Raw genomic sequence first — 26,752 nt, forward strand, 5'->3', positions numbered from 1 at the left:
TATGTGCATTTTAACTATATTTATTTTTATTTCACTTCAAATGTAACAAATGTTAATTGATAATACTAGATATCCTTAATAAATTACAAATTACCGTAATAACAAAAAACATAATTACAGTAAATTGATTCACCACACTTATTAGATCAAATGACAAATCATGGGTTAAAACCGCATACAAGTAATCCCATACAAATAGTTAAGATTGAAATCTAAAAGAAACCAGAAGATTGAAGCTTAAGTTGGTTTTCATTGTGACTTTATTAATATTTTAATTAACAATTAACTGCATTGTTGTCTTCCCCAGTCAATGAATTCACCACGCTTCTCACCAAAAGGTGCAGACACAATCAGCAGTGTTATACCATTCATATATAACACTAAAGGGAAACAAAACACCTAAATGGGTACAGACAACATCTGTTTTATTCAACAACGACTCTCCATGCAACACAACCATGAAATACTGCATGTAGGATTAACAAGTAGGAACAATTGGCAAAGTGGTAATTTTTACCCAAAGTTTACTTTCAGACAGATCTAAACAGTGCTACATGTGTATAAGCAGTGTGAAATATGTTATGTGGGTAAAACAGCTCGAGAAAAGTAAAATGAGAGAGATCTATGTTTACCCTGTGTGAAGTCTTAGAGTTGTGAGACTACTCTATCAATACAAATGTTGGCCTCCGTTTGATGTCGCACCTTCGTCACTTCCACTACCCTCAGTGTGAAAATATAAATCAAGTTGAAAGAAGAAACAAGAACCAAAAGGACAATTATGCTCCAAACAGTTCCATTTGAACCGATAAATATATCAATACAATGATTAAAATGGTAACTGTAATGTACAAAAAGTTGGGCGACTTTAATCCTCTTTCCAGCTGCCCCTTTTAGATCACAGTTAGAATATCTGGACTCCCCTACTCTATTAGCTATGATAGTGTTGTTTCTGTTGTTAAATTCACATAGTGCTTAACAACAGATTGCATGTTGTGGTGATGAGGTGTTTTTTACCAGCAGGGTGCTAGGTTTGACACTCACAGCCTAACTACACTTCACAGTTGTTCAAGATAAGGCAACAATTAACTGTGATGAGAGCTGCTACACCCCTAGCAGTTCTCGTCTGACTCTTGATAAAGTCTTCAAATGTGGACTTCCTTAACTTCCCCGATTAGCTGAGTCACAAAGACGTGGTGTAGCACCCAGAAGGCCACGACAGAAAAATTATGGTATGGTAAAGGGACATGACTGGTGCAGTTTCCCGAGTTTGCAAAAAATGGTGGCCTGAGGCCTTTCAACTTTTTGCAAGCGTGAAAAGCCTTCAGGTGACAGATATAGCTCATTTTGAATGAATAGGTAACATTTTGATATACAGTTCAATGTTGTTGTGCTTTTTTGGCATCTCAACATCCATGATGGAAGACGTCACAGAGTAGCATTGAAGGTTGGTACTGATGGTATATGTAGATCTATGACAGCACTAGACATGTTGGCAGGGCGAGCCCAGTCAGGATAACTGTCCAAACTAAACATGGCAAGACCCCAAGTGTTCATGGCCAAAGACACTGTCAAAATGCCCAAAATGTTCATTACAATGCCAGTTTTCACCTGAAGATGGAGATAAGAAACATGTGTCAATTATTTATTATATAAGTAACTTGTACAGCCTGTACAGCATAGTCATGTACTAAAACCAGAAGAGACTTACCATATCTTTAACCTCAAGGTGTCCTGAAGCGAAGGCAATGGAATTAGGAGGCGTGGACACTGGCAGCATGAAAGCAAATGAACATCCAGTTGTTGCAGGTATCATGAAATAAAGGGGGTTCACTTTGACAAACTTGGCCTGTGGAAAAAGTATATTGTTGATTTCATCACACAACACAATTAGTGTGGGAATATTTTAAAAAGCTTCTCTAGATTGTTAATTGTGAAACACAATCAGTAAATACACCAACAATAAAACATGAATGCATTTCTGTTATTTGCTTTGTTTCACCAATATTGCACAAAACATCACATAGGGTCAGAGAGCTACGATAACTGGTTACTGATAACCTTGGTCAATGTTCAACAGAGATGCAAACATGAACAACAGCTATTGTGTGAGTCCAACAGGTTCATTAGCCATTTGACTAACACCTTAAGGTTAATTTCGGTGTATGATTTATTGTAGATAATCTCCAACTCCTCTCTTGACAAAACTCCTGCAGAAACTAAATACTAACCAATTCAGCTATAACAGGCAGAAATATAATAATGGTGGCAGTGTTGCTGGCAAACTCTGTGAACGTGGCCAGGAAGCCAGTGATCAACATGACAGCCACCGCAGGGGGGACCTGGGCCAGAGGCTGAAGATATCTTCCTATCCAAGCAGCCAGTCCTGACTCCTGCAGGAAGGAGAGGATGACAGGGTGTAATGTATCTAAAGTCACATGACACATCATAAACATATATTGTGAGGTGACAGGTTCTTAGCAAATGTTTTTATTTTAAATGTCATATTTTCTGTTTTGGGTGAGTATAGCTCAGTGGTAGAGTATTTGACTGCAGGTCAGAGGTCAAAGGTATGATACTCTTTGTATTACTTTGAACTAAAGTACCTCCTAACTACAAATACATTGTTGCTCTTATTATTGAGTTTGAATCTGAGAGACAGAACTACCTCACAGCCTTTAGCCATAGCAAAACCTCCTCCCAGCAGTAGAATGATGTTCCATGGAACACACTCCTGGGCTTTCTTCCAGGACAGGAGAGGAACATATGGAACATTGGATGCTGTGGCAAGAAAGCTACTATTAACACAACTAATACATTTTCCTGTAACAATGTTACTCTTATCAATAATTAGGACTATCCTTTTGGCCAGTAGGCTATATTGGATTGTATACATCACCACAATAGTGTAATAAACCACAGCTACACAGCTAAACATATTGTACAAACTAACACTCAAACACACACACACACAAAGCTAACCCAACACTGGCAGCCCATTTTCAGAGATTAATATAATCACACAAACAGAGGGCCTACAGTCTCACCTCACAACAGGACACAACTCAGACTGCCTAATCTATGTCATTAACATTCCACAGCTTATTTACTTCACAAAACCTTCTATACAAGCATGCATGCCTACCAACTTGAAAGTTACAGAAATAATAGAACTGGAAATTGTCATCAGTTTCATTGTCATGGTTGTAAACCCCTCCTGTGGCAATACTCTGCACTAGATTTTGACAGTTACTTCCCCTCTCCCTGCTTTATACACTCTCTAAAATCGGAATTCTTGTGATTTGGTAAATACCTTAATTAATTAAGTTATTTATTAGTTCATTTCCATTACCAACCTTGAGAATCTCCCCACCACCTGAGAGATGGCTTCTGGGAAGGAAAGAAGAACAGCGCCGTGACAATGATCATTCCAGTAACTGCATCTGACACATACCTACAGGGGAACATGGTTTGTGAAGAAGACAGCACCACACTCCTGGAAACAGTGAATCAAAGCAGCTTCTGGTGTTGTAGCAGCTGGTGGGCACTTACCCTTTGGTGAAAAACACAGACCAGCCAGTGACAAACTTGGGATCTCTTGTGAACAGGAGAATGCCAAACAAAATAAAAAAGAACAAGATGGATCCCTCTGCAAAACTAAGATTGAAAACGGAAAATAAAGGTCACTATTGTGGTCTACAGTACATCGGAAGCATTGTACTGGGGTCTGGACCAGATGTCCTCACTTTAAGGGTCCAAGTTTTTGGTAGTCTTCATCGATGACTGTCTGTGCTTTGGCTTCTGCCTGTGCTCTTTGGTCAAGTTTCTTCACACACAGCCTACACAAAGAAAAAGTACATAGTAAAAAGTCACAATATATTTCCACAGGAAAACACCATCTAATCATTACCAAAATAAGCATTAAATTAAAAGTGTATGCCCACATGTATTAGAATGTATAAGGTGCATGCAACATCTGTTTGTCTGTTCTGTTTGTTCCTGTCTGCACATATATCCCTAGACCAAGTGGAGACCTTAACATGAATAAGCATAGGTTTTTAATTTAAAAAAAATGTTGTATATGTTATCATCACCATACCGTGTGTTCAACCCCCCAAAGAGAAAAGCTATCCATATCCAACTCAGAAACAGGAATATCACCATCAGGGGGAAGGCAAAAGCAAACCAAGATCCAAAATTGATAATGTCACAATCTGGAAAGTAGCTGAAAAATAAATTATTGTTAAGAAACATGTTCAAAACAGTATGCTGCATTTCAACCACAGCTATTTGCCAGAAAGATTCTAACTGTCAGAGATCTGGTCAGTATCACACTGGTAAGTCAACTGGTACTGTATAGACTCATCATTTGAACTGCTCCAAAAGGGTAAGGGTTAGAAAATGTCCAACAGCACATTTGGCGGAAGCAGGAAGGATCAGCACCCTCTACCTTTTCAGTTGTCCAATCAGGATTAGGTTTGGTGCTGTGCCAGTCAAGGTGGCAGTCCCTCCGATGCTTGCAGCATATGGGATACAGATGAGGAATCCTTTCCAAACCTTCATCTGATATTGTGACTCTGTTCTGATCTCTTCAGGAGTCCTCACATCAAACTGCTCCATCCCATCCACTCTTTAGAAATTATAAGACATATGGAAAAATCATTTGTACCAACCACAACAGACAAGGCTGTCTGTTGACCAATCACTGTTGGTCAAAAGCATTGTATGCTGCAACCTGAAGCACAAACTGTAGAGAAACAGTAGCAAACTGTTCTCTATGAAGATTGAGAAACCAAATAAAAGCTGAGAAAAATTCAGGGATTATTACCCAAATTGAGACGATGAAGTATGTCATAATGGAGACTCAGGTAGAGTGGAAAGCATACATGTATAGTACAGTTATAATTACTGATTTATTTTAAGCTTGTTTTTTAAGTGTGCTTTCTTACCTGTCCAATGACAACTTTTGCTTTTCTGATGGCAGTGCATGCAATTTTACTTGGGACTGACCTGATGGATATTCAAGTGAACAAGTTTAGTTGGAAACTTTCCTACACAATCAAGACTGTGGTAACTAGGTTTAGACTAGGTTTAGAATCACTTCAATACAATTCAATAAATCTTTAATGTCCCCAGAGGACAATTCTGGTGCAGCCTAAAAAATACATAAGAAACATACTGTACACACAACCACACAAATATATTAAACAACAAGTAATAGCAAGCACCCAGTTTCCAAAGTGCAATGAGTAAAAATAAGTCTGAATATTACAAAGTGCAACAATTAAAGGTGGATTATAGTTCATGTTTTATGGCAGCTTTTGCTTTAGAATAGTTTAATATTGATATAAAACATATTTGATCAAATACTTCATTTATACTCTTTCCTGTTAGACCTGTTAAATATATGACTTGAACTTGAACTTGACAAGGACAATAGATTACCTTTTCAGCTTTAACTAACTTCACATCCATTGAATTTACTGACATAGAACAGGTTGTTCTCAACACAAAGTTCACATCCTAGGTTACGCATTAGAGTTCCATGTGGGGTGGACACATGTCGAGAGGACAAGCCTCAAGAAAATACAACATTCCTCTTTGTTTTGGAAAATGGAAGAGGGTTGTTTGTTTTTGTGATACCACAGTGTCCCCTTCTCTGAAGAGTTGCATTGCTTCTTTTATAATTTGGTTGTGTCATGCCAGAGATGAGCTCAAGCACATTAAAGTAAAGAGTGACTTGCCACTGATCAGATGGCACATGCAGAATCTTAGGCCCATCGGATTTAATATCCTTGAGGGTTTAGGTTGGTTGAGGGGCAGTTCTATGGGCGCATGTGAAGCCCTCTGTGACATGCTTGCGTGTAAAAAGGGCTATACAAATACATTTGATTTGATTTGATTTGAATATGAACACACACATGGCCACCCTGGTTTAATTCCTAACAGGTCACATGATGTGAAAGCAAGTTGTTCGTCTCCACTAACGGCGTGGAATCCACTTCTCTCACTACATCTGAACATCAACTCACTCTCGGGCTCATCGATGTCCTTGCAGTTCCTCTTGAGTGTTTCCAGGTCCCCAAACAAGCTCTCCAGAATGGCGTTGGCAATAGGTAGCATCATGGCAGTGGTGGCGGTGTTGCTGAGCCACATTGATAGGAAGGCTGATGTGATCATCATTCCTAAAATTAACCTGGTAGAAAATGTGGTTTACAGCCAGAAATAAGCAAGGTAGCATGCAAGGTTGTTTAGCAAAGATAAATATGTCATTTGTGTGAAAGTCTTGTAAGGATTTGTAAGGAAGTAAATATATTGAGATTATATTTATGATATACTTTTACACCAGAAAGTCAACATCTCTAAAGCACATGCAAGAAAACGATAGTATAGCTCTTCTCACCAGGCTGGTTTTACACCAACAATCTTCAGGACTTTCAGCGCTATCCTCCGATGCAGACCCCAATGTTCAATAGCTGATGCCATCACCAGACCACTTAGAAAAAGAAAGTTGGTTTCAAGGAAGTATTGGGGGCAGACCAGCTTGGAGGGAAGAATCCCCATAGTCGGAAAAAGGCAAACAGGCAGCATTGCAGTGACTGCCAGGGGAAGTGCCTCTGTGCACCAGAACACAGCCATCAACAGGACCACATAAAGACATTTTCCCTCCTGAAAGAGACAAAGACCGAAAAGTACATTAAATTAAATTACATGTCATATATGAAGATTAGTGTTGGCTGATCTAATGTGCATTCAAAAGGGCACAATCTATGATCTGGTCAACATGGTGTATGACATTAAATTTACATAAGAATATAGAATTAGAAATGCAAGAGGACTGAATTTAATTTGAATGCAAAAAGAGAAAAATTACGTTATTCTTAAGTTTTCTTAGTGACAAAGTAAAACAGATCTCGGTCTACGGTTTAGACAATACACTTAAAAAATTTACTAAATCAGATTGTATGCATTATATAATGCATTGTTTTATGTATTTAAATGCATTATGTTGCAGAATAAAAAATGACTTGTACATAAATAACAACCCTTGTACAGTATCCACCTACTTTTTCCGGGAGACCAAAAATCAACGGGAGAAGAATTAGTGGAGTCAGAAAAAGAAGAAGTTGTTTCCGGACGCACCATAGTTTCTTAGCGATCACTGACATTTCCATCTAAAAAAAAGACTGATGCTGTTGATTCTATACTTGAAACCTGTTTCCACGTTACACTGCAGAACTTTGAAGAATCAATCTTTTTATCACTTCCCTCCGCAGTTTTACTCTCTTGGCGAAGATTAACTATTCGCTTACAGGTTAACTCCTTGCGCGGTGTTAAACATCTTGGGCTGTTTGCATAGTAACTTGAGGACTTAAATGCCTTTGGGAATGCGTAGATACTGACCACTGATTCTTTGTTTTCCAACATTATTGCTAGTACCAGAATCAGACAACAGCAGCTCAGTGACCCCTCAAAAAATCTATCTTTAACCAGCCTACTCTATCTTTGTATGCAGGCCTAATTATTTAATGAAACGTAATTATAATTACTCATAATGACTTATAAGTCTCTACTAATGTCACCACGTATGCATGCAGGACATTGCAGAGTCCTGGTTGAGAGCATCATATGTTAGTCTACATTTTCTCTCACAAACACAATTTTTTTGTCAATTTTTTTGCCAATTAAAGTATCTGAAGCCAATAAACAAAAGTTTGAACGAAATGACATTAAAATGATCTTTTTTTAAACAAGCAGTTGATGATTAACTATTCACAAAGGCCTGTAGACCACCCATTGTGCGACCCCTCTAATGTCAAAACCTAGAACTTTAAAGTGGGTCATTTTTAGCAGTTGAGGTGACACTGTTTTGTACAGTACATCTATACATGTTCTATAACGGCTCAATTACAAATGTTACATTTTTATCAACAAACCTTAACTCTAACCTTAATGCAAACCATGTGTTGGAAATGGAAGAGTTGACATTCCTAAATGGCTTCTTGATTATCAAAGCATCAGGAACAGAGGATCTGTATATTTGAAATATAGCATTTCAGAATTGATAAGTTCAAGTGTTGTTTAATGATTACAACCAACATACATTTATTGTATGCTTTATGAAACTAGATTATGAAAGCAATGCTAAAAAGGTTTGTGAAACGTGCAAGTGCATAATTGTGGAGCATAATCAGAATGACAAGCCAGGGTCAGTGAGGAGCAGGTTAGAGACAGAGTCATCCCTAGCCACAGGCAGAGGACAGGGCATTATGGGTTTCCTTTACCGAACAAGGAAGTACTCCTAAGCAACCATACTCTCTATGAGGGCAAAGCTTGAAATATTAAACTTCAAAACATTTTTATAGCAACATTTAACAGTTATTTCACACTTTATTGATAAACAATGTTTATACATAATTTGTGGTGCAGCTAGGTTAAATAAAATCTTAACTGTCAAGAATGGGAGGTTAAGACTGGACTCAATAAGATCATTGACATGTCAATTTCTAAATATATTTCACTGAAATAATATAATTTGGGAATTGTATATACTCTGAGGCAATATTGTGTATACAGGTTTGTCTCCATGTTTAACCTCTATGTACTGGATTTTACCCATCATCTTTGGTTGAACCAAAGCAAGTGTGAGGTGAATGGCTGTCCAGCCATCTCCAAGGAGGATCCTAAACATACATTAGAGGACTGAACATGCTGAGCGTAAAAGTCCCGTTGTGTAACGATAGCTTGAATGGAATGAACACTGACTGTTCTGAAGGAGAAAAGGTTAAAAAAAAATGTTACGACAATATGTTCTGACAAGTTACTGTACGTATTGTACATAAAAAAGAAGCACAGTCTTAAATGTGTGTGTTTACAGCTACTATCTTTTAATTGAATGTCTTTTATTAAAACCAACATAAATTAGAGAGCTCTCTGAACCCCTCTTTATTGTTTTCTAAGTGTTGGTTGTGTACCTCATTTCTGTATGTTTTCTTGTCATTGCTCAGAAACTGTATTATTAAAGTGAAATTGAAAGAATGCAATATCAACATCTTCTGACAGCCAATCACAGCTGGAGCAACATGTTTACTGCAGGAATCTTTAAGTTGTAACTGGTGCTGCTACTTTTGGCATCTTGATCCATCCTTATGTATATTTCATATGCACCATTGGTTTTGTCAGTTGACTGAAAGTAGTCAAATTGTTTGGGAGATTTATCCACATGAAGGCCGTCCAATTGAATTAGTGTCATTGATTGCATTTTTATCAGGTGAACTGAAAATTGGGAGCATGTAAACTGGCGTATTGTCTTGCTGTAACTTTATCAATCGTGAAATAAACAGATGATAACAAACATTTTCATAGGGTAGTTAATACTCTCAGTAATTACTATGAATGGCGGGGAGAAGAGAAAATATTACAGTAATGGACAACAAGGCAATTGTAACAAAATCCCTAATTGTCAAATAATAATAATGATAATAATGCTTTTTATTTGGGGGATGCCTTTCAAAACATTCAAGTTAAATACCAAAACCAACTGAATACTTCTAAAGACAATTTGATTATCTATTTAACCATCTGATTATCTGGTTATTGAAGAACAATGGAAAAACTAGATGAAGCCCTGACTTTTATATCAGATCGTCAACACTGTGTGCGTTTCTATGTTCATTCTGAAGGTGGACGCACATATGCGTTTTTGTGTGCGCATGCTCTGCTTATTCATACACCTCTCTGGTTGAATACATCTTCACCCATGTTCTGACTCGCTTATCTGTACCAAGGGAGGGCACACAGGGCTCAGCAGAAAGCAGACAGAGTGCACACTTCTCAGTGTTCACTATCTTCTGAGTGTGTACACGCACCAAAGGACGAGCTGCATCCTCACCAGAGGAATCCTGAAGACGCTCTTAGAGGAGCATCTGGTCAATCTTATCACAAGTTATCCCTCACCTGCTCCCTGTGGAGTCCCAGGGACATTCTCACCTGATGAACAACACTTTTGGACAGCTGCTGCCGGGGGATAATCGCCTCAATGCCACCCGGGAGGCCGCCGAGGGCGAGGTGTCGTTGGGGAACCGCTCTGTGCCAGTCTCGTGTGAGCAGGTCCAGATCCAAGCAGAGGTGTTCCTGACACTGGGAATCATCAGCCTCCTGGAAAACATCTTAGTCATATCAGCGGTGGTGAAGAACAAGAACCTTCACTCTCCCATGTATTTCTTCCTGTGCAGCCTGGCCGCTGCTGACATGCTGGTGAGTGTGTCCAACTCCTTAGAGACTATTGTGATTGCTGCCCTGAATAGTCGTCTGATAGTAGCGGGTGACAACTTCATCGAGCTCATGGACAACTTTTTTGATTCCATGATCTGCATCTCCTTGGTCGCCTCTATCTGCAATCTGTTGGCCATAGCCATCGACCGATATGTGACCATCTTCTACGCCCTGCGCTACCACAGCATTGTAACAGTGAGACGAGCTCTGCTGGCCATACTGGGTATCTGGCTGACCTGTGTGGTGTGTGGTATCGTCTTCATCCTGTACTCAGAAAGCAAGACGGTCATTGTGTGCCTGATCACCATGTTCTTCACCATGCTGGTTCTCATGGCCACGCTGTACTTGCACATGTTCCTACTGGCAAGGCTGCACATCAAACGGATCGCCGCGCTGCCTGCCCATGGAATGGTGCGCCAGCGCACCTGCATGAAGGGCGCTGTCACCATCACCATCCTCCTCGGGGTGTTTGTCTGCTGCTGGGCCCCCTTCTTCCTCCACCTCATCCTCATCATCACCTGCCCTAAGAACCCCTTCTGCGTCTGCTACATTCGCCCACTTCACCACGTACCTGGTCCTAATCATGTGCAACTCAGTCATTGATCCCATCATCTATGCTTTTAGGAGCCTAGAGATGCGAAAGACATTTAAAGAAATTCTTTGTTGCTTCAGTGCCAGTTGCAGTCTCCAATGTAAATACTGAATTATGTTTTGAATGTGTCTTTAAATGTTTCAAAAGAGCCAGAAAAGATATACAAATATGTGTTAAGTGGAGATCCATATTTTGTTGGTTTATGGAATTCCTTGTTTATCTTACGCATGCTGATGTCAAGTTTGTGCATTTAAATGTAAATATAGTATAAATTTGACGAGACAAATTAACTTTCAGTTATTCAATATTTTGTAAAATATTCAGCCACTGACTGCGAAGCCTAGTACAGATGTTAAATGGTGGGGTTGTGGGGGATGTTGCTTGACAGTTAAATAAAAGTAATTTAGAGGATAAGGCATTTCAGATGAAACCTAAACCTAGACATTAACAGTGTATGAGAGCAACTAAAAATCAATGAAAGAACAAACAAAAAAGGGTGATGACTCATAGTCTCTGACCTGCTGTCAGGCCACATTACAATCAGGAACAAATTAATGAAAGAATGAATGAATGCAGCACTCTAGAATATATGGTGACCTTAAAGACAAACACCTGTGCAGAATATCCAGGAACAAATTGAAGTCCTTGTGTCCCTGTAGTCCTGGTAACTTGTATATATCTTTGTTAGATGGCTAAATAGTAATAATAATAATACACAAATAAAAGTGAAAACATGTAAACACAACTGTTGAAGGCTCATTTTCACATATGTTGTATATTGATTACTCAGATGTGAACGTCAAGAAAAGACAATGCTGTAATAAGGTTTCAAATTAATACTTAAATGATCCATATAACATTTTTCATACATTGTTGTGGAGCTGTGAACCAGAGGTCAAGTCATTGGAGAGCTATTATTGATTTTTCTTTGATCCATGGATGAGGAGAGGCCTGTGCACCCAGCAGGACAGCATCTAACCAGCTGTATTCCCTGACACCCCCAGCTGAGCTGGGCCAATACTGGCTGCACTCACAGAGGAACAACTGACTGTTCTTTCAATTTCTCTAGAAACAAAACAAATTAACCAAGTGAAAAATAGATTTGTAGATTAGTTTTGTTTACGTGAATTGCTTGGATCAAGTGAGGGATAATTTAAATGCAAATGTATTTCTTATCTCAAATGCATTACTTTTGTAACATTGGTGTCCTGATAGCAACACTGTTTGTATTGTAGACCTTTCTCGGGCTTACAGAATGTGGTTCATTCCTCGTGCTGTTTTATAAACAGCACAGTGGTAAGCAAGAGCCTGAAACACAGGTGACGCTGACAGTCAGCAAAGCCCTTTATTATGATAACACCACACGTTTAATCTATCAAAACTATGACCTATAAGACCTATAAACTCGATAAATTAGTGCCACCTTAGTACAGCTTTCAAATAAAAAGGCATGTCGATCCCCTGTTGCATTGTACATGGGGGGTCATATGGCTGAGCGGTTGGGGAATCGAGCTATTAAACAAAAGGTTGCCAGTTCGATTCCTGGCCATGCCAAATGACGTTGTGTCCTTGAGCAAGGCACTTGACCCTACTTGCCTTGGGGGAATGTCCCTGTACTTACTGCAAGTCGCTCTGGGTAAGACCTTTTGCTAAATGACTAAACGTGAATGGGCTGTGCTTTACCAACTAGGAAAAATTAAGCAACTCTTCTATTTAATTTACATGGAAATCCCATGGTCAATTGGGATTGGGGATTATTTACATGCTGACTGAATATGAAATGCTAAAACACATTTGACACATTATTAAAACATCACTAAACGCATGCAGGTAAGGCTCACACTACTTTATGGTACAAACAATGTTGTTCCACATCTTGATTTATGTTCTTGCTTTCATTTTTACACTTGGAGGAATCAAATGTGAAACTAACTTCATACCGACTTGACAGTGTTTTTCTTTTTGGTAATTTAGACTATTTTAGCGACATATGGAATCATGAGAGCCGTGAATTACCAAGATTAGTCAACATTTTTATCAGTTTACCATTTCAATAGCATGCATTCTCATCATCCCAAAACCGCAATACAATATAGAAAAATAAGAGAAATACTGTAAGATCAAATACATAATTAAGTATATATCTTTATCGCTGTGCTTTGGTAGGCATTGTTGTTGAATATGAAATTTAAATTCTTTAAACACATACCATTTTATATAACAACACTACCATGCTTACGCTCACACACACACACACACACACGCACGCACACACCAACACACACACACAAACACACCACTGTCTGAGCAGAAGAAGTTAGAGCAACAGGATATGATCAGCAGGGGCTCCAAGAAACGAAGGTCATTCATTACTCATCAGGATCAAACTGATCATGAATAGGTGGTAAGCAATCACAACAACACACCATCATCCAGCAAAGTATTGGCAGAATGAACACACTTTTTGGGAAGAAAAAAAAGAAATACACATATATATATATATATATATATATATATATATATATATATATATATAAGAATACAGTTTTTTACAATTACTTAGACACAGATTTCGAACCATGATGTCCTTTTTCAAAACTCTAGACACAAAACTCACAACTGATGATCAAAATGCATTTTTCAAAACACTAAGACAATTTTCAATTGCTTGGATACCTTACTCCAAATGTTGTATCAAAGTGATTGTAAAAACTGTAAAATACAGTAAAATACCTTTTTCAAAACTCTAGATACAAAACTCAAAACAGTCAGTACTTGTAACACACATTGCCATATGTTCTGTGATAACTGGGCAGAGCAATTAAAACATGTTAATCCGCTGGTCCACTAGGTGGCAGAAACCCTCTGTTGTTACGGTTGAGTTCACCTATACTAAGCACAGAACAATTTCAGGCGGGAATGTGTCTCGGTTGGCCATGTTGAGTGTGCTGCATACTGTGTTCGCCAACAAAGAAATAAAGTTCCTTAAATGTGTAACAAGAAGCCTCCGGGAGTTACTACATAAATGGCGACGAGGATAAACTGAAGCCGATGCCTCGTGGGGATGCAACGGATGCAAGCGAAACAGTAAGACTCTGTAAAGTTGCTACGTTAGCATGAGCGGATCCGACTCCGAGTCAGACGTTACCCCGAGAATAATCATGGCGGCGGCCTTGGTAGGGAGCACCGCTCCGTTCGACAGTGAGACACAGACGTGGGAAGAATATTGTGAGGTTCTTCACCATTTTTTTGAAGCTAACGAAATCACAGATGCAAGTCGGCAGAAAGCTATATTTCTCAGTTCGGTGGGAAGTCAAACGTACAGCCTCGTGAGGAACCTTGTCAGTCCCGCCAAACCAGGAGACAAGACGTTTGCCGAACTGGTCAAGATTTTAAAGGAACATTTCAACCCCAAACCCAGCGAGATTGTGCAGCGGTTCAAGTTTAATTCCAGACAGAGGAAGCTTGAGGAAACAGTAATGGAATACATCGCCGTGTTAAGGAAGTTAGCACTGGACTGCAGCTATGGAGACAAGTTGTCGGAGATGCTACGCGACAGACTGGTTTGTGGGATTTGAGATGACCGCATTCAGCGCCGACTGTTGTCAGAACCGGATTTGACGTTTGAGAAAGCACTGAAGCTGGCACAAGCCATTGAGACAGCCAGCAGGGATGTTAAGGATTTACAGTTGCTGGAGTCTACACCCTCACACATGAGGGCACCTCTAGCAGTGCACAAAATGTCTACAAAGCAGTTCCCCACTAAGCAGCAGCACCAGTATAACGCTTGTTACAGATGTGGAGGTGAGCAGCACAGGGCTGGGGAATGTAGGTTTATTAAGGAAACCTGTCATAAGTGTGGTAAAATTGGCCACATTCAAAAAGTGTGTAGGTCAGGAGGCTCAGTTAGCGCTTCACAGGCTAGAGGGGGTGGAGTACCAACAGGGAAGTATGGGAAAGCCCAGGGAACACATTATGTCAGCCAGGGGGAGGGCGACATAGACGACGATGAAGTCATGTTCACACTGTACAAACTAGATGAACTAGACGTACCAGCAGAGGAGCCGTTTATACAGACATTGACTGTTAATGGGGATAAACATAAATTTGAAATGGACTCTGGGTGTGGGGTAACAGTAGTGAACCACTCTGTGTACAAAACGTAATGGGGGAAGGAGGTGCCAGAGCTACGCTCATGTAGAGTGAGGCTAAAAACATACACAGGACATAAGGTAAATGTTGTGGGGGCAGCAGTGGTTAAAGTACAGCATAAACAGCTAGTAGAGAACTTACCATTGGTAGTGGTGGCAGGTTCAGGCCCCAGTCTAGTAGGCAGGTACTGGATTAGAAGGCTAGGGTTACAGTGGAGACCAGAACCCCAGATCCACCATGTTCAGACAGAGACCCCAGAGAAGGCACAGTGGAGACCAGAGCCACAGATACTCCAGGTTAAAGTGGAGACCTTGGAGGAGGTACTGGGGGAATTTGGGGAGGTTTTCAAAGACGAACTAGGGAGATTCAGAGGCCCCCCAGCAAAAATATACGTGGACAAGGAAGCAGCCCCCAGGTTTTTTAAAGCCAGACCCGTCCCATACGGCATGAAAGGGAGAGTTGAGGCTGAACTCGACCGTCTCCTTGCAGAGAAGATAATTGAACCAGTAAAATATGCTGAGTGGGCAGCGCCGGTGGTCCCTGTGTTGAAACCAGATGACACAGCAAGACTATGCGGAGACTACAAACTGACAGTGAACCAGATCTCAAAACTGGAGCAGTATCCAATTCCCAGAATTGAGGACTTGTTTGCCATCCTTTCAGGTGGAAAGAAATTCACAAAGTTAGATCTGAGTCACGCCTACCACCAGATTCCATTGGATGAGGAAGCAAAAAAGTATGTAACTATAAATACACACAAAGGCTTGTTCACATACAAAGTGTTACCTTTTGGAGTTTCATCATGTCCGGCTATTTTCCAACGTACCATGGAGGGACTACTGCAGGGCATCCCTCGTGTGGCAATCTTCCTGGATGACATCCTGCTGACGGGAAAAGACGACAAAGAGCACCTGCAGACTCTGACCAGGGTGCTGAAACGGCTACAGGAGGCTGGTCTAAGGCTTAAGAGGACCAAGTGTGTGTTCATGAGTGAGGAAGTGATATTTTTGGGTCACAAAGTGGATGCAACAGGACTGCACCCAATGCATGAGAAGGTGGAAGCGATCAAAGAGGCACCCTCACCTTCAAATGTGACAGAGTTAAAGGCATATCTGGGACTATTGAACTATTACAACAAGTTCCTACCAAATCTGTCTACCGTCCTTGCTCCGGTGCACAAACTGTTACAGAAAGACACAAAGTGGCAGTGGGGAGATGCACAACAAGCAGCCTTTAACACATCAAAAGACCTCATGCAGTCAGCTCAGGTGCTTGTGCATTACGATCCAGAAAAAGACATTGTGCTGTCATGTGACGCGTCACCATACGGGGTAGGTGCCGTTCTGTCACACCACATGCCAGATGGAACTGAAAGACCCATTGGTTTTACCTCACGTACACTAAACACGGCAGAGAGGAACTACTCACAACTGGATAAGGAAGGTCTGTCAGTGATGTTTGGAATACAACGCTTCCACAAGTACATTTATGGGCGGAGATTCACTATAGTGACAGATCACAAGCCGCTGTTGTCACTTTTCAATGAGATGAAAGCAGTGCCACAAATGGCCTCGTCCAGGATCCAAAGGTGGGCTGTAACACTGAGGGCCTACGAATACACAATAGTTTATAAAGAAGGAAAACATCACAGCAATGCTGACGCTCTCAGCCGCCTTCCTTTGCCAGATACACCTAAAGTGGAGACGTCGGAAGAGAGGGTTCTCATGCTGGAGAGCTCTGACATCACGCTGGTGACAGCTGATCAAGTGAAAGCATGGACAGACAAAGATCCAGTACTGTCGGGGGTGCGAGAAATGGTTCACAACGGCTGGTCAGCAAAAGATAAAGGGGAGGAGTTTGCCCCTTATGAGGTGAGGAAACTTGAACTTAGTATTCAAAATGGCTGTGTGATGTGGGGGTCGAGAGTGGTTGTGCCAAAACCAGGCCAAGGAAGTGTCATGAGACAACTTCATCAATGCCACCCGGGAGTGTCCAGGATGAAAGCATTGGCTAGGAGTTACGTATGGTGGCCGAAGCTGGACAAAGAGGTGGAGGATACGGTAAAGGCCTGTACAACATGTCGGGAGCATCGCAACGTCCCGGCACCAGCTCCGTTACACCCCTGGGATTGGCCTGACAAGCCCTGGAGTTGTATTCACGTGGATTATGCCGGACCGTTCATGGGGAAAATGTTTTTTGTGCTCATAGATGCACATTCAAAATGGATGGACGTGTATCCAGTGAACTCTGCCACTTCAGCCACCACAATTGAGTGCCTGCGAACCAGTTTCAGTAACCATGGACTGCCTGAGTTGTTGGTGTCTGATAATGGCACTTGTTTCATCAGCACAGAGTTCAATGTGTTTTTAAGTAAAAATGGAATCCGTCATGTGACCTCTGCACCCTACCATGCCTCCAGTAACGGGTTAGCAGAAAGAGGGGTACAAACATTTAAGAGAATGATGAAAAAATGTCCAGAAGGCACGCTGACAGCTAAAGTAGCCAGAGTGTTATTCAGCTACAGAGTGACACCTCACACTACAACAGGCCTTTCTCCAGCAGAGTTGCTTCTCGGGAGGAAACTACGTTGCACTTTGGATTCCATACACCCAGACCTAAACAATAGAGTGCAGAAGAAACAGGAAAGACAAATGAAAGATCACGACAAAAAGGCAAAAGAACGCTGGTTTAAAACAGGAGATTCAGTGCTGACCCAGAACTTCAGTTTTGGACCCAAGTGGATACCAGGAATCATTGAGTCAGTGACGGGACCAGTGTCATACAAGGTGATGTTGGGTGATGGGAGAATAGTGAGGAGACATGTGGATCAGATCCATGCTCACCAACAGAGACCAGGAAGTGGAAATGAAAAACAACAAACTGTGTCAACTCAGCCCAACACAAATGATGAAGCATGGCTGGATACTGAGGAGGTTGCGCTCAGTGGTGACCAGTTGGAAGAGCCAGCAGCAACAGCAGTTGTAGGAAGTTCAGACCAAAGTGCTGTGGCAAACCAAACTCCAGTGAGGAGACTGGCAAAAAGGGAAACTAAGTTGCCCAGTTATCTTAAAGACTGAGAGAACGAGACTCGTTGATAAGTGGCCTTAATATGGACACCTAATCAAACAAGACAATAGCCTGATGTTTGTGTTGTTAGAATGTTCCTAAAAACAAATGTTTGTATAACCTGCTTAAGGAGGGAGGGATGTGATAACTGGGCAGAGCAATTAAAACATGTTAATCCGCTGGTCCACTAGGTGGCAGAAACCCTCTGTTGTTACGGTTGAGTTCACCTATACCAAGCACAGAACAATTTCAGGCGGGAATGTGTCTCGGTTGGCCATGTTGAGTGTGCTGCATACCGTGTTCGCCAACAAAGAAATAAAGTTCCTTAAATGTGTAACAAGAAGCCTCCGGGAGTTACTACAGTTCAAAGCATAGCATTGTATGTTCATATCTTTAAAGACACCTTGCGCATGCAGAATCATTAGTTCAATACCATAGGAACATTTACTTAGATCATCCACACACAATATACCCATAGTTTCAACATGTAGTTGTTTGTACAACCATAAAATATTTTACTACAAAATGTGTGATACATGTTTCATAAGACACTACATCACCATAAATGGACTAAGAGAAAAATACTACAGACAGTGGAATCATTGAGCAAAATCAGAAATGTATTGATGAAATACAATCAAATTACATCAATTACAGTTTTTTGTATCAAAGCAAACATAATTAGCTACAAAAGAAAACGATGCTACAGTACGTAAACATGTACTGCAGTGTTCCTCACCTGGCTCAAAAAACAAACAAACAAAGCAAAATAAAGGGTTGATTACTGTCCTATATTTCCATCACCCATGTCTTGTGGATTTGGCCACAAGTTTTCATTCACATCTCAATAGATGTTTTCATTTTACAAACATCTCTGAAAGAATCTCCAGGCATAGCGAATCCAGGCCTGACATTGGTCTGCCATCATGTAATTGTATCCCTCATCCATGGCCTGGAGAAGAGTAACTTGTTCATGAGAGTGCCTATCGTACACCTCCATGTGAAGAACATTTCCTCAATACGGTTGAGGAAGGAAGAGTATGGGGTCAAGTACAAGGCTGTAAATTGACAAAGCAATTACAGTACAAGGCCTGCGCACCTACAGGTGCTGCTGGTTTTCAAATCTGAAAACATGTTGATTTAGTCCAATTGGTTCATGTTTCATGGTAATTGGTGTCAATGGATCTCGCTACACTGAAACTTTTATGTTCTAAACTTGGAATATTGTTTGTCAGTTTCTATAAAACTATGCAATAAGAGAAATGCAACAGTTACTTATCATTTTCAGCAGTAGTATCAATTGACAGTTAGATCATTGTAATGTAAGGAAATACAGTTTTTTTATTCGCTTTGGTACTATTTTCACAAGTCAGGTTTACATTTTCAAAACTCTTAGTACAAAGACCCAAACTGATCACCCTTGTAACGCAGCTAGTCATTCTTTCAAAACCTGATGGAATGCTATCAGTCCACATGATCATTGTTTCAAACACAATATTATCGTAATATGTAATGGGAACATTTGGTTTACGTAATCACCAAAACACAACAGTATGATCTTCTTTCAGTTTAGTACTTTTAACAATCAGTTCATCCAATGGCAAACAATGCAAGATAGATGTTTCAAATCGGCCTTACAAGGGCTGAAATTACTGTAATATGCTACAGTACTATGTAAAAGACAGATTACACAGTTTCACATTAGGCAATACACTTACATTATTCAATTTACATAATACTGTAGGCTAAATAATAATTTCCAAAATATCCATCCTATGTGTAATCAAGTGAAGGATCAATGAAGACATCGTCTACAATCATTTGGGCAAATTACGTAATTTTTAAAATGTTCAGATATAATTGTAACATAGGTATACTTTCTATTACGTATGTAACTAAATGAGAACAAAACATAGCATTTAGAGCCCCCATGTCCACCCCTCTGACCTCTCTGTTGGTGCCCTTGCCCACCTCTCTGTTGGTGCCCATGCCCACCTCTCTGTTGGAGCCCATGCCCACCTCTCTGACCTCTCTGTTGGAGCCTATGCCCACCTCTCTGTTGGAGCCCATGCCCACCTCTCTGATCTCTCTGTTGGAGCCCATGCCCACCTCTCTGTTGGAGCCCATGCCCACCTCTCTGTTGGAGCCCATGCCCACCTCTCTGCCCTCTCTGTTGGTGCCCATGCCCACCTCTCTGTTGGTGCCCATGCCCACCACTCTGACCTCTCTGTTGGAGCCCATGCCCACCTCTCTGTTGGAGCCCATGCCCACCTCTCTGACCTCTCTGTTGCAGCCCATGCCAACCTCTCTGTTGGAACCCATGCCCACCTCTCTGACCTCTCTGTTGGAGCCCATGCCCACATCTCAGACCTCTCTGTTGGTGCCCATGCCCACCTCTCTGTTGGTGCCCATGCCCACCCCTCTGACCTCTCTGTTGGTGCCCATGCCCACCTCTCTGTTGGTGCCCATGCCCACCTCTCTGACCTCTCTGTTGGTGCCCATGCCCACCTCTCTGACCTCTCTGTTGGTGCCTATGCCCACCCCTCTGACGGATCCCTTGTCCACGAGCTCTTCCTATTCCTTGCTGTCTATTAGAGTATTCATCACGTGTGGTTAATTTATATGTTCGTACAAAAACACATTTTATTTCTGTAGTTCTCAAAATCAATATACGGTTTATTGCTGAAATGAAAATATATCGGTTTACCAAACGGTTCAGTGATTAACCAATAAGATCAGTTGGATTAAGTGTTGGTCAAATGTATTTATGCAAATTACATGAGAAGCAAATCAAAAGTATTGTGAGCATTGCATTGTGAAAGACAATTACTTCATATGAAAGGTATTTCTTTGATGACACACTGATTAGGTGTCGTGAAAATGTGATTGTGTATTTTGTGCATTGTACTTTGTCAATTGAACATGTGATTACATGTTTGAAAAAACAGACTTTTTGATGATCTGCTTTGAGTTTTGCACTAACAGTTGTGAGGTTTTACCACATGTGAAAATGGTACCAAAGCGAATAAAAAAAACTGTAACAGACATTTCAGATGTTATGTGTGAATTAGCATTTTGAAATGGTGATACTTTGATCTTTAGATGTGTCATTTTGAACAGATGATTATAGTTCAATGAACAAATGATCCAAGGTGTATGTGTAAGGTATCCAAGCAATTGAAAATTGTCTTGGTGTTTTGAAAAATGTGCATTTTGATCATCAGTTGTGAATTTTGTGTCTACAGTTTTGAAAAAGGACATCATATAGCCCAAAGAGTCAGTGACTTTCTCTATTACGTAATGGAAAAATATAGAAAGGAAGAAACAGTTTCAATTGGGCTTTTTTTTCACTGTGTGTTTAAAGGTCACTGTGCCTGACACTGTTAGAGATGAGTCAAGAATGGTATTCAGATAGAGTAGCCCACAATAGATTTGACAGAACATTGTTTAATACAGTCTCATTGTAAAAGCAGTCTTCATATCATCCATTTCATCAACCAACTTTCTTGGATGAATGTTAATAATATACTGTTCAAATCATCTTTGCCATCTCTGCCGTTTTTGTTTGAGTAGCTTCCTCTTGATGGCTTTAGAAACCTTACAGGGAAAATATAAAACCGTTAAATGAGAACATCTTTCAGAAAAGGGGTATGCCCACCACATTACATTGTGTCACATATTAGCACAGGATGTGGGGTGGGGGCGGGGGGCTTGGGGGCACAACAACAGGAAATGAAACCTTGCATAGTGTTTATTCTATGTCAATTATTTTTGATTATTTACAATGTTATGGGATAATAATTGTTTTGCAGAAAACATGTTTGCTATGATGCAACATAGGTGAGGAATATTGATTTACCCAGATGAAGATGAGACAGAGAGAAAGTTTGACCAGGTTCACCACTAAGAACCCTGTGACACTCCAGAGGGTGGATACCTCCCCCACATGCGGAAGGAAGAAGTGTGGGGTTGAACTGTTCATGTTGCTTTTGTATGTCACTGTTGTAGTCAAATAAACTGGGGTCACGCAATCTGTTGACAAATCACAAGAGAGTTACAGTATGTGTTTAATTCTACACATATCTAAATGATTATTAATTTTGCTGAATACAAGTTAAACGTAGTTACTAAAACTTAAATGTATGTTTTTGTGGACTTTTGTGGATATTTTGTGGAATGCTAATGTATTTTGTAATGACACAGGTGTACACAAGGACCTAATTTGGGACCTATTTTTTAACGTTGACCATGCTAATTTTTAACACTCACATTACCCACTCACCTTCCCAACTTCATCCAAGTTAAAATCAGAATATTTAGCAGCAGTGGTACCTGATACAGTCAGTTGGATATCTGACTCTCTGTTTTTCTTTCCTATGTTTGCCCTGGTGGCACACTGGTAGATTCCTCCATCTTCAGGCCTGACTGAGGGAAGGGCCAGACTGTCATCTGCTCCAAAGTGAACAGTGCGGTTGAACTTGAACTTTGTTGTTTTATTTTCACTTTTCCGTATTATGCCAGTCCGGTTATTGAGCTGCACAATGAGGAAACAAACACAATAAAGACAAATACTAATCAATAAGTTAAAATTGACCCGACAGTAAAAAATAATCGTTATTCAATTCAACATAGCATATCTGATCTGGCTTGTAAAAGAGTGTACCTTATACCATGTGATGGAGCGGTAATTCCTATCCCCCTGAACAGCCATGCACTGTAGAGAAACATTGTCATTGCAGTGTGCATGTTTTTCTGTCAGACTCTGGGATAAGGCTACACTGCTCAACAGCACCTGAGACAAACAAACAAAGGTTAGGCCTACAGTACCTTTCAAGGCAGTTCCTGAATAGTCAACCAGCGATCACTTTGAGAGAAAAAGGTTTTGGTTTGGTAAAGCTGACACAAGTTAACCATATAAACCAAATAGTAAATGTTAGTGATGTGAGTATGTCATTCACCAGACATCGAGTCATGCCTCAGATTACGCTGTGAAGATTGAATGACAGATACGTTTCAAGAAATCAGAGTTTCCCACTTACACAGAAAAACAGCATGGTGACATCAAGATGAAATTATAAATGACGGTTCTGCATTTGAATTAAGTGTAGTGAAGGGTAGTCACCCTGTAAGTTTCAATTCCTGTTGAATGTGTTACCTGAATTTTCATCTGATAAAGTATGCCATCTTGTGGCTGTTATTGGTACAATACCTACATGTTATGCAGGTTGCCCACCCATATGGCCTGGGATACAGTGCCACCATTACATTATATTGTTTTTCAAACTGACAGAGCAAAAATATGAAACACTATATACAGTATCCATACAGTATATAAAGTACCCCTCATTCCATCAGTTGTCATGATACACTCACTTCAAACACACAAGGGTATGTCTCATCCTGTTGTTTTCTTACAAGAGACCTCCCCATTGTCTTTCTTGAACCATATTATTTGTATCTTTCGCCCCTGTTGACAAAGGAGGTAGATATGTGGTTATTAATAGAAGACTGACTTTATGGAAAAAGGAAGAGATGAGGTCTTCAGATTCCACCATCTGGATTAAACAATGCTTCCTTCAGGAGGTGCTGACACAATGAGCAAAAAGGGGGCACAGTAGAGCAAGCTTGCTGTAACATAATGGTCATTGTACCAATAGCTGGCCTTTTCTTTTTTAATGTGGGTCTTTACAGCTCTGCATGTTTACACATTTCAAAAGGGGCAATTATCATGGGTATAAATTAAAGCTGGAAATTTCAGGTACAGTTTTTCATTTTATTTCCCCGGTGGCAAGAAAAATAGAGCCTGGAAACAAATATGTTCTCAATTATTTTTGTGCTGATTCTGTGAAGAGTTTTAAAATAATCATTCACTAGTTAGGCCATTCTGTTGCCCAGGTGTTGTGATTTCATGGTCAGTAAAGCACATCTTATTCAATATCTATGGAATGTGCAACTGATGCAAAGAGTGTGGCAGATTTCAAGTAAAACATGAAAAATATAAATTATGTTCGAGAAAACATTTCTTTAAAGTGTGAAATAACTAATAGTATTACAAAATAGTAGTAGAAGTAATGTAACAAATTTCCAAAATCCTTAAAGACTTGGCTGAGTTTGTTGTTTAAAGTGTGTGTTGAATTTGATCATCATGTGCGTACTAAAATGGTTGCATATTACATTAAATCCCAGAGGTTATTAGCGTATCCAGCTGCAATAGGACTCCATGTTTCTGTCAACGAGATTGTTCCTTGCACACTCCATAGCCTCTGATTGAGGATATCCTCTCAGTGTTTGCTCTGGTGCTGAAATGTAATGTCCCAATGGTTCCTGTAGTTCTACCACTGGCCCTGTGCAGCTGGGAGACTTTACATACATGCACGCAAGCATATGTGCACATGCACACACATAGACACAATGTACTTTTATGTGTCATGGTGGAACAGATTTTAGTTAATGATTGAGAACTCTAGACACATATAGTCTATTACCCATAGGCTCGCTATTTGACAGTCCCCTGCTATTGATGATGAATACATTTACTAAGTCACTCCTATATTTGGAACGCAATAGCTTACATTGACAGGTCTGTTTTGCATTGTTCAACTGTTTTTGCCAGGAGATAAACTCCTTGAGTCACTTTTGCTAACTTCTTACCTCTTCTTCTTACTATGGAGTTGCTGCTGAATCCTGAGGGATGGATCCTCAGTGTGCCAGAGTGGATGAAAGGTTGTCTGTATTGTTCTGCAATTAATTCTCTTGGAATTCCTTTACCTCCAGCCCACTAACCCCAACCCCTCTTTGATTATCTTATAATTCTTCCTACCCCTTCCTCAAGCCCCTGCCAAACTCAGTGGCACATGAAAACAATGGTTCTTGTGTGCATGTGCCTGGGAGGATTCTGCAGACATGACCTAGAGCAGGAGGACCTTCTCCCCTCAGAGCCTCCTCGGCTCCCTCCTCCTCATCTTCTTCTGGAAAATCAGTCGTAAAAGATCGGAAGCGGGGTATCAACCCTTAGAACATAGAAGCCAAAACACATGTCCGACAGACATTAATATCTCTGACATGCAGGTTAAGCAAGGGGCCATCTCCTCTGTCAATGGGTGTTTGAGTTATGGGGAAATAGTGTTTGTTTGGAGCTGAGGGCCTAGAGAGGATGTTATTAAAATATTACCCTTGCAAACCGCTTTTTCCAAACAGAGCTCTTTATCAAGGCTCTTGGGGCTGTACATGTCTGGACGTAAGGAAAGCACACGCCTGGGAATCAGCGTTCTGCTCCCACATGACACAGAAAAAACATTTCACTTCCTTCCCTTTTCTGGATCAACCACTTTAATGTTGTTCATTTTAAGCGAGGTGGGTCATGGAAGTAGGAAAATGTTCAGATTACGATTTATTTAACATTCAAGTACTCTGTATCCACCTGTTCTTTATTGTATTGAGGAAGATAGTGCCTGATTTTAGACATTTGCCTTGATAAGATTGCTTTGTGAGCAGTAAAAGCTTTCTACTGGCGACATGTCAGTAAATTCTCAATTTGCTTTTTATTAATCACATACCACTCTTCGTGACTAAATGAAACATCTTATGGAAACCTTGAGATGTGCAGATTTTTTATTGCTTATAAAGATGTTTATTGACAAACTTGTTAAGGATTTTCCACAGTTTGGTATCTTAAAGAGACTTACTTGAAGTAATGGTGATGAATAAATTACATAAAAAAACACAAAAGTAGAACCCATATGTAGGACATTCATCTCAGATGTCAGACTGAGAGGGATGGAAGTGCTGTCTAGCTCCATTTCACCCCTGCTGAAAGTCTTCCTGCTGTCTAGCTCCATTTCACCCCTGCTGAAAGTCTTCCTGCAGGAATTCTTTTGGGGCTGTGGGGAAATGCAAGCTTCTGAGAGAAAAAAATCACAGAAACATAACGCATAAACCTCTTTAGTGTTGTCCCCAAGGTGGACCCAACGTTGTCTGCCAGACAAATTAAACCAACCCACTGTGGCTTTTCCTCCGATCCTCTAACTAGTCATCATCCATTTGTCCCTGTCATTTTTGAATATCACTCTCTGTTGTGTTTAAAGCAGACCTTTTTTTGTTTACTCACCCACCAAGTACCACAGAGAGCTGTACATCTGGGTCCCAGTGCCGGATGATGTCAAGGCAGGTGTTGACCCAGATCGTGCCGCACAGAGAGTACCTCAGAGAGGTCGACTGTGCATGTTTTTCCTTCCTGTGCCTCTGTGACATCTTCCTGCTTGGGGAGCCTGCAGGGAGCCATTTGACGAGGCCTGGTACTGGAGTATGAGGGTCTGACCACAGCAAATTGTCAGGCAGAGCCTGACAGGGAAAGTGGGGAGGGATTGGGGCAGTACAGACCCCCAGCATGTACAGTTTACTATCTGGGAAATTATTACCATACAACCTACCATATCACTAGGAAACATTTATTTGCCTATTCACAGTTCAGTCTGCATTCTGATTCCCTGGTCTAGTCTCACAAACGTGGCAAGTGGAGACTAAAAGAGCGAGGCCACAGATCTTCAAACTTATTTTGAAATAATTCCAGTGGACATAAAGTTACTTTGGTTGTAGAGATGACTTAGACAATTTCGAAAATTATTTCACATCTGGTAGAGTTAAAAAACTGATACTTAAATTATTTAAACA

At 40.5% G+C, this 26,752-nt stretch overlaps 4 protein-coding genes across 5 annotated transcripts; 2 read left to right on the top strand and 2 right to left on the bottom strand.

The window, feature by feature from the left end:
- Positions 1-250: 250 nt before the first annotated feature.
- slc13a3 (solute carrier family 13 member 3) lies at positions 251-7,230 on the bottom strand. Its single transcript, XM_047040337.1, has 13 exons — positions 7,065-7,230; positions 6,401-6,666; positions 6,030-6,193; positions 4,947-5,007; positions 4,448-4,627; positions 4,097-4,222; positions 3,744-3,836; positions 3,550-3,654; positions 3,354-3,451; positions 2,666-2,778; positions 2,229-2,390; positions 1,709-1,846; positions 251-1,608 (listed from the first exon to the last, which is right to left on the bottom strand). Exons 1-13 carry the CDS (start codon positions 7,170-7,172, stop codon positions 1,426-1,428), a joined length of 1,797 nt encoding a protein of 598 aa, XP_046896293.1. The 5' UTR covers positions 7,173-7,230; the 3' UTR covers positions 251-1,425.
- Positions 7,231-9,990: 2,760 nt separating this feature from the next.
- Positions 9,991-10,975, top strand: mc3r (melanocortin 3 receptor). Its single transcript, XM_047040354.1, is given in 2 exon segments — positions 9,991-10,824; positions 10,826-10,975. Coding segments are annotated over 2 exon segments (984 nt in total).
- Positions 10,976-14,025: 3,050 nt separating this feature from the next.
- LOC124480212 (uncharacterized protein K02A2.6-like) lies at positions 14,026-18,385 on the top strand. The gene is made up of 2 exons (XM_047039317.1): positions 14,026-14,427; positions 15,034-18,385. The coding sequence occupies exons 1-2, from the start codon at positions 14,026-14,028 to the stop codon at positions 18,091-18,093; spliced, it is 3,462 nt and encodes a 1,153-aa protein (XP_046895273.1). The 3' UTR covers positions 18,094-18,385.
- Positions 18,386-21,509: 3,124 nt separating this feature from the next.
- On the bottom strand, positions 21,510-23,227 carry LOC124480751. 2 transcript variants are annotated; one of them, XM_047040335.1, is made up of 5 exons: positions 23,122-23,227; positions 22,746-22,874; positions 22,415-22,616; positions 21,942-22,114; positions 21,510-21,679 (listed from the first exon to the last, which is right to left on the bottom strand). In XM_047040335.1, the coding sequence occupies exons 1-5, from the start codon at positions 23,134-23,136 to the stop codon at positions 21,620-21,622; spliced, it is 579 nt and encodes a 192-aa protein (XP_046896291.1). In that variant the 5' UTR covers positions 23,137-23,227; the 3' UTR covers positions 21,510-21,619. The 2 variants fall into 2 exon arrangements, with proteins under 2 accessions (XP_046896291.1, XP_046896290.1); XM_047040334.1 differs by lacking the exon at positions 23,122-23,227 and adding an exon at positions 23,041-23,095.
- Between the last annotated feature and the right edge of the window lie 3,525 nt (positions 23,228-26,752).

The sequence above is a fragment of the Hypomesus transpacificus genome, chromosome 18 (assembly GCF_021917145.1).
Source record: "Hypomesus transpacificus isolate Combined female chromosome 18, fHypTra1, whole genome shotgun sequence".
Lineage (NCBI taxonomy): Eukaryota > Metazoa > Chordata > Actinopteri > Osmeriformes > Osmeridae > Hypomesus > Hypomesus transpacificus.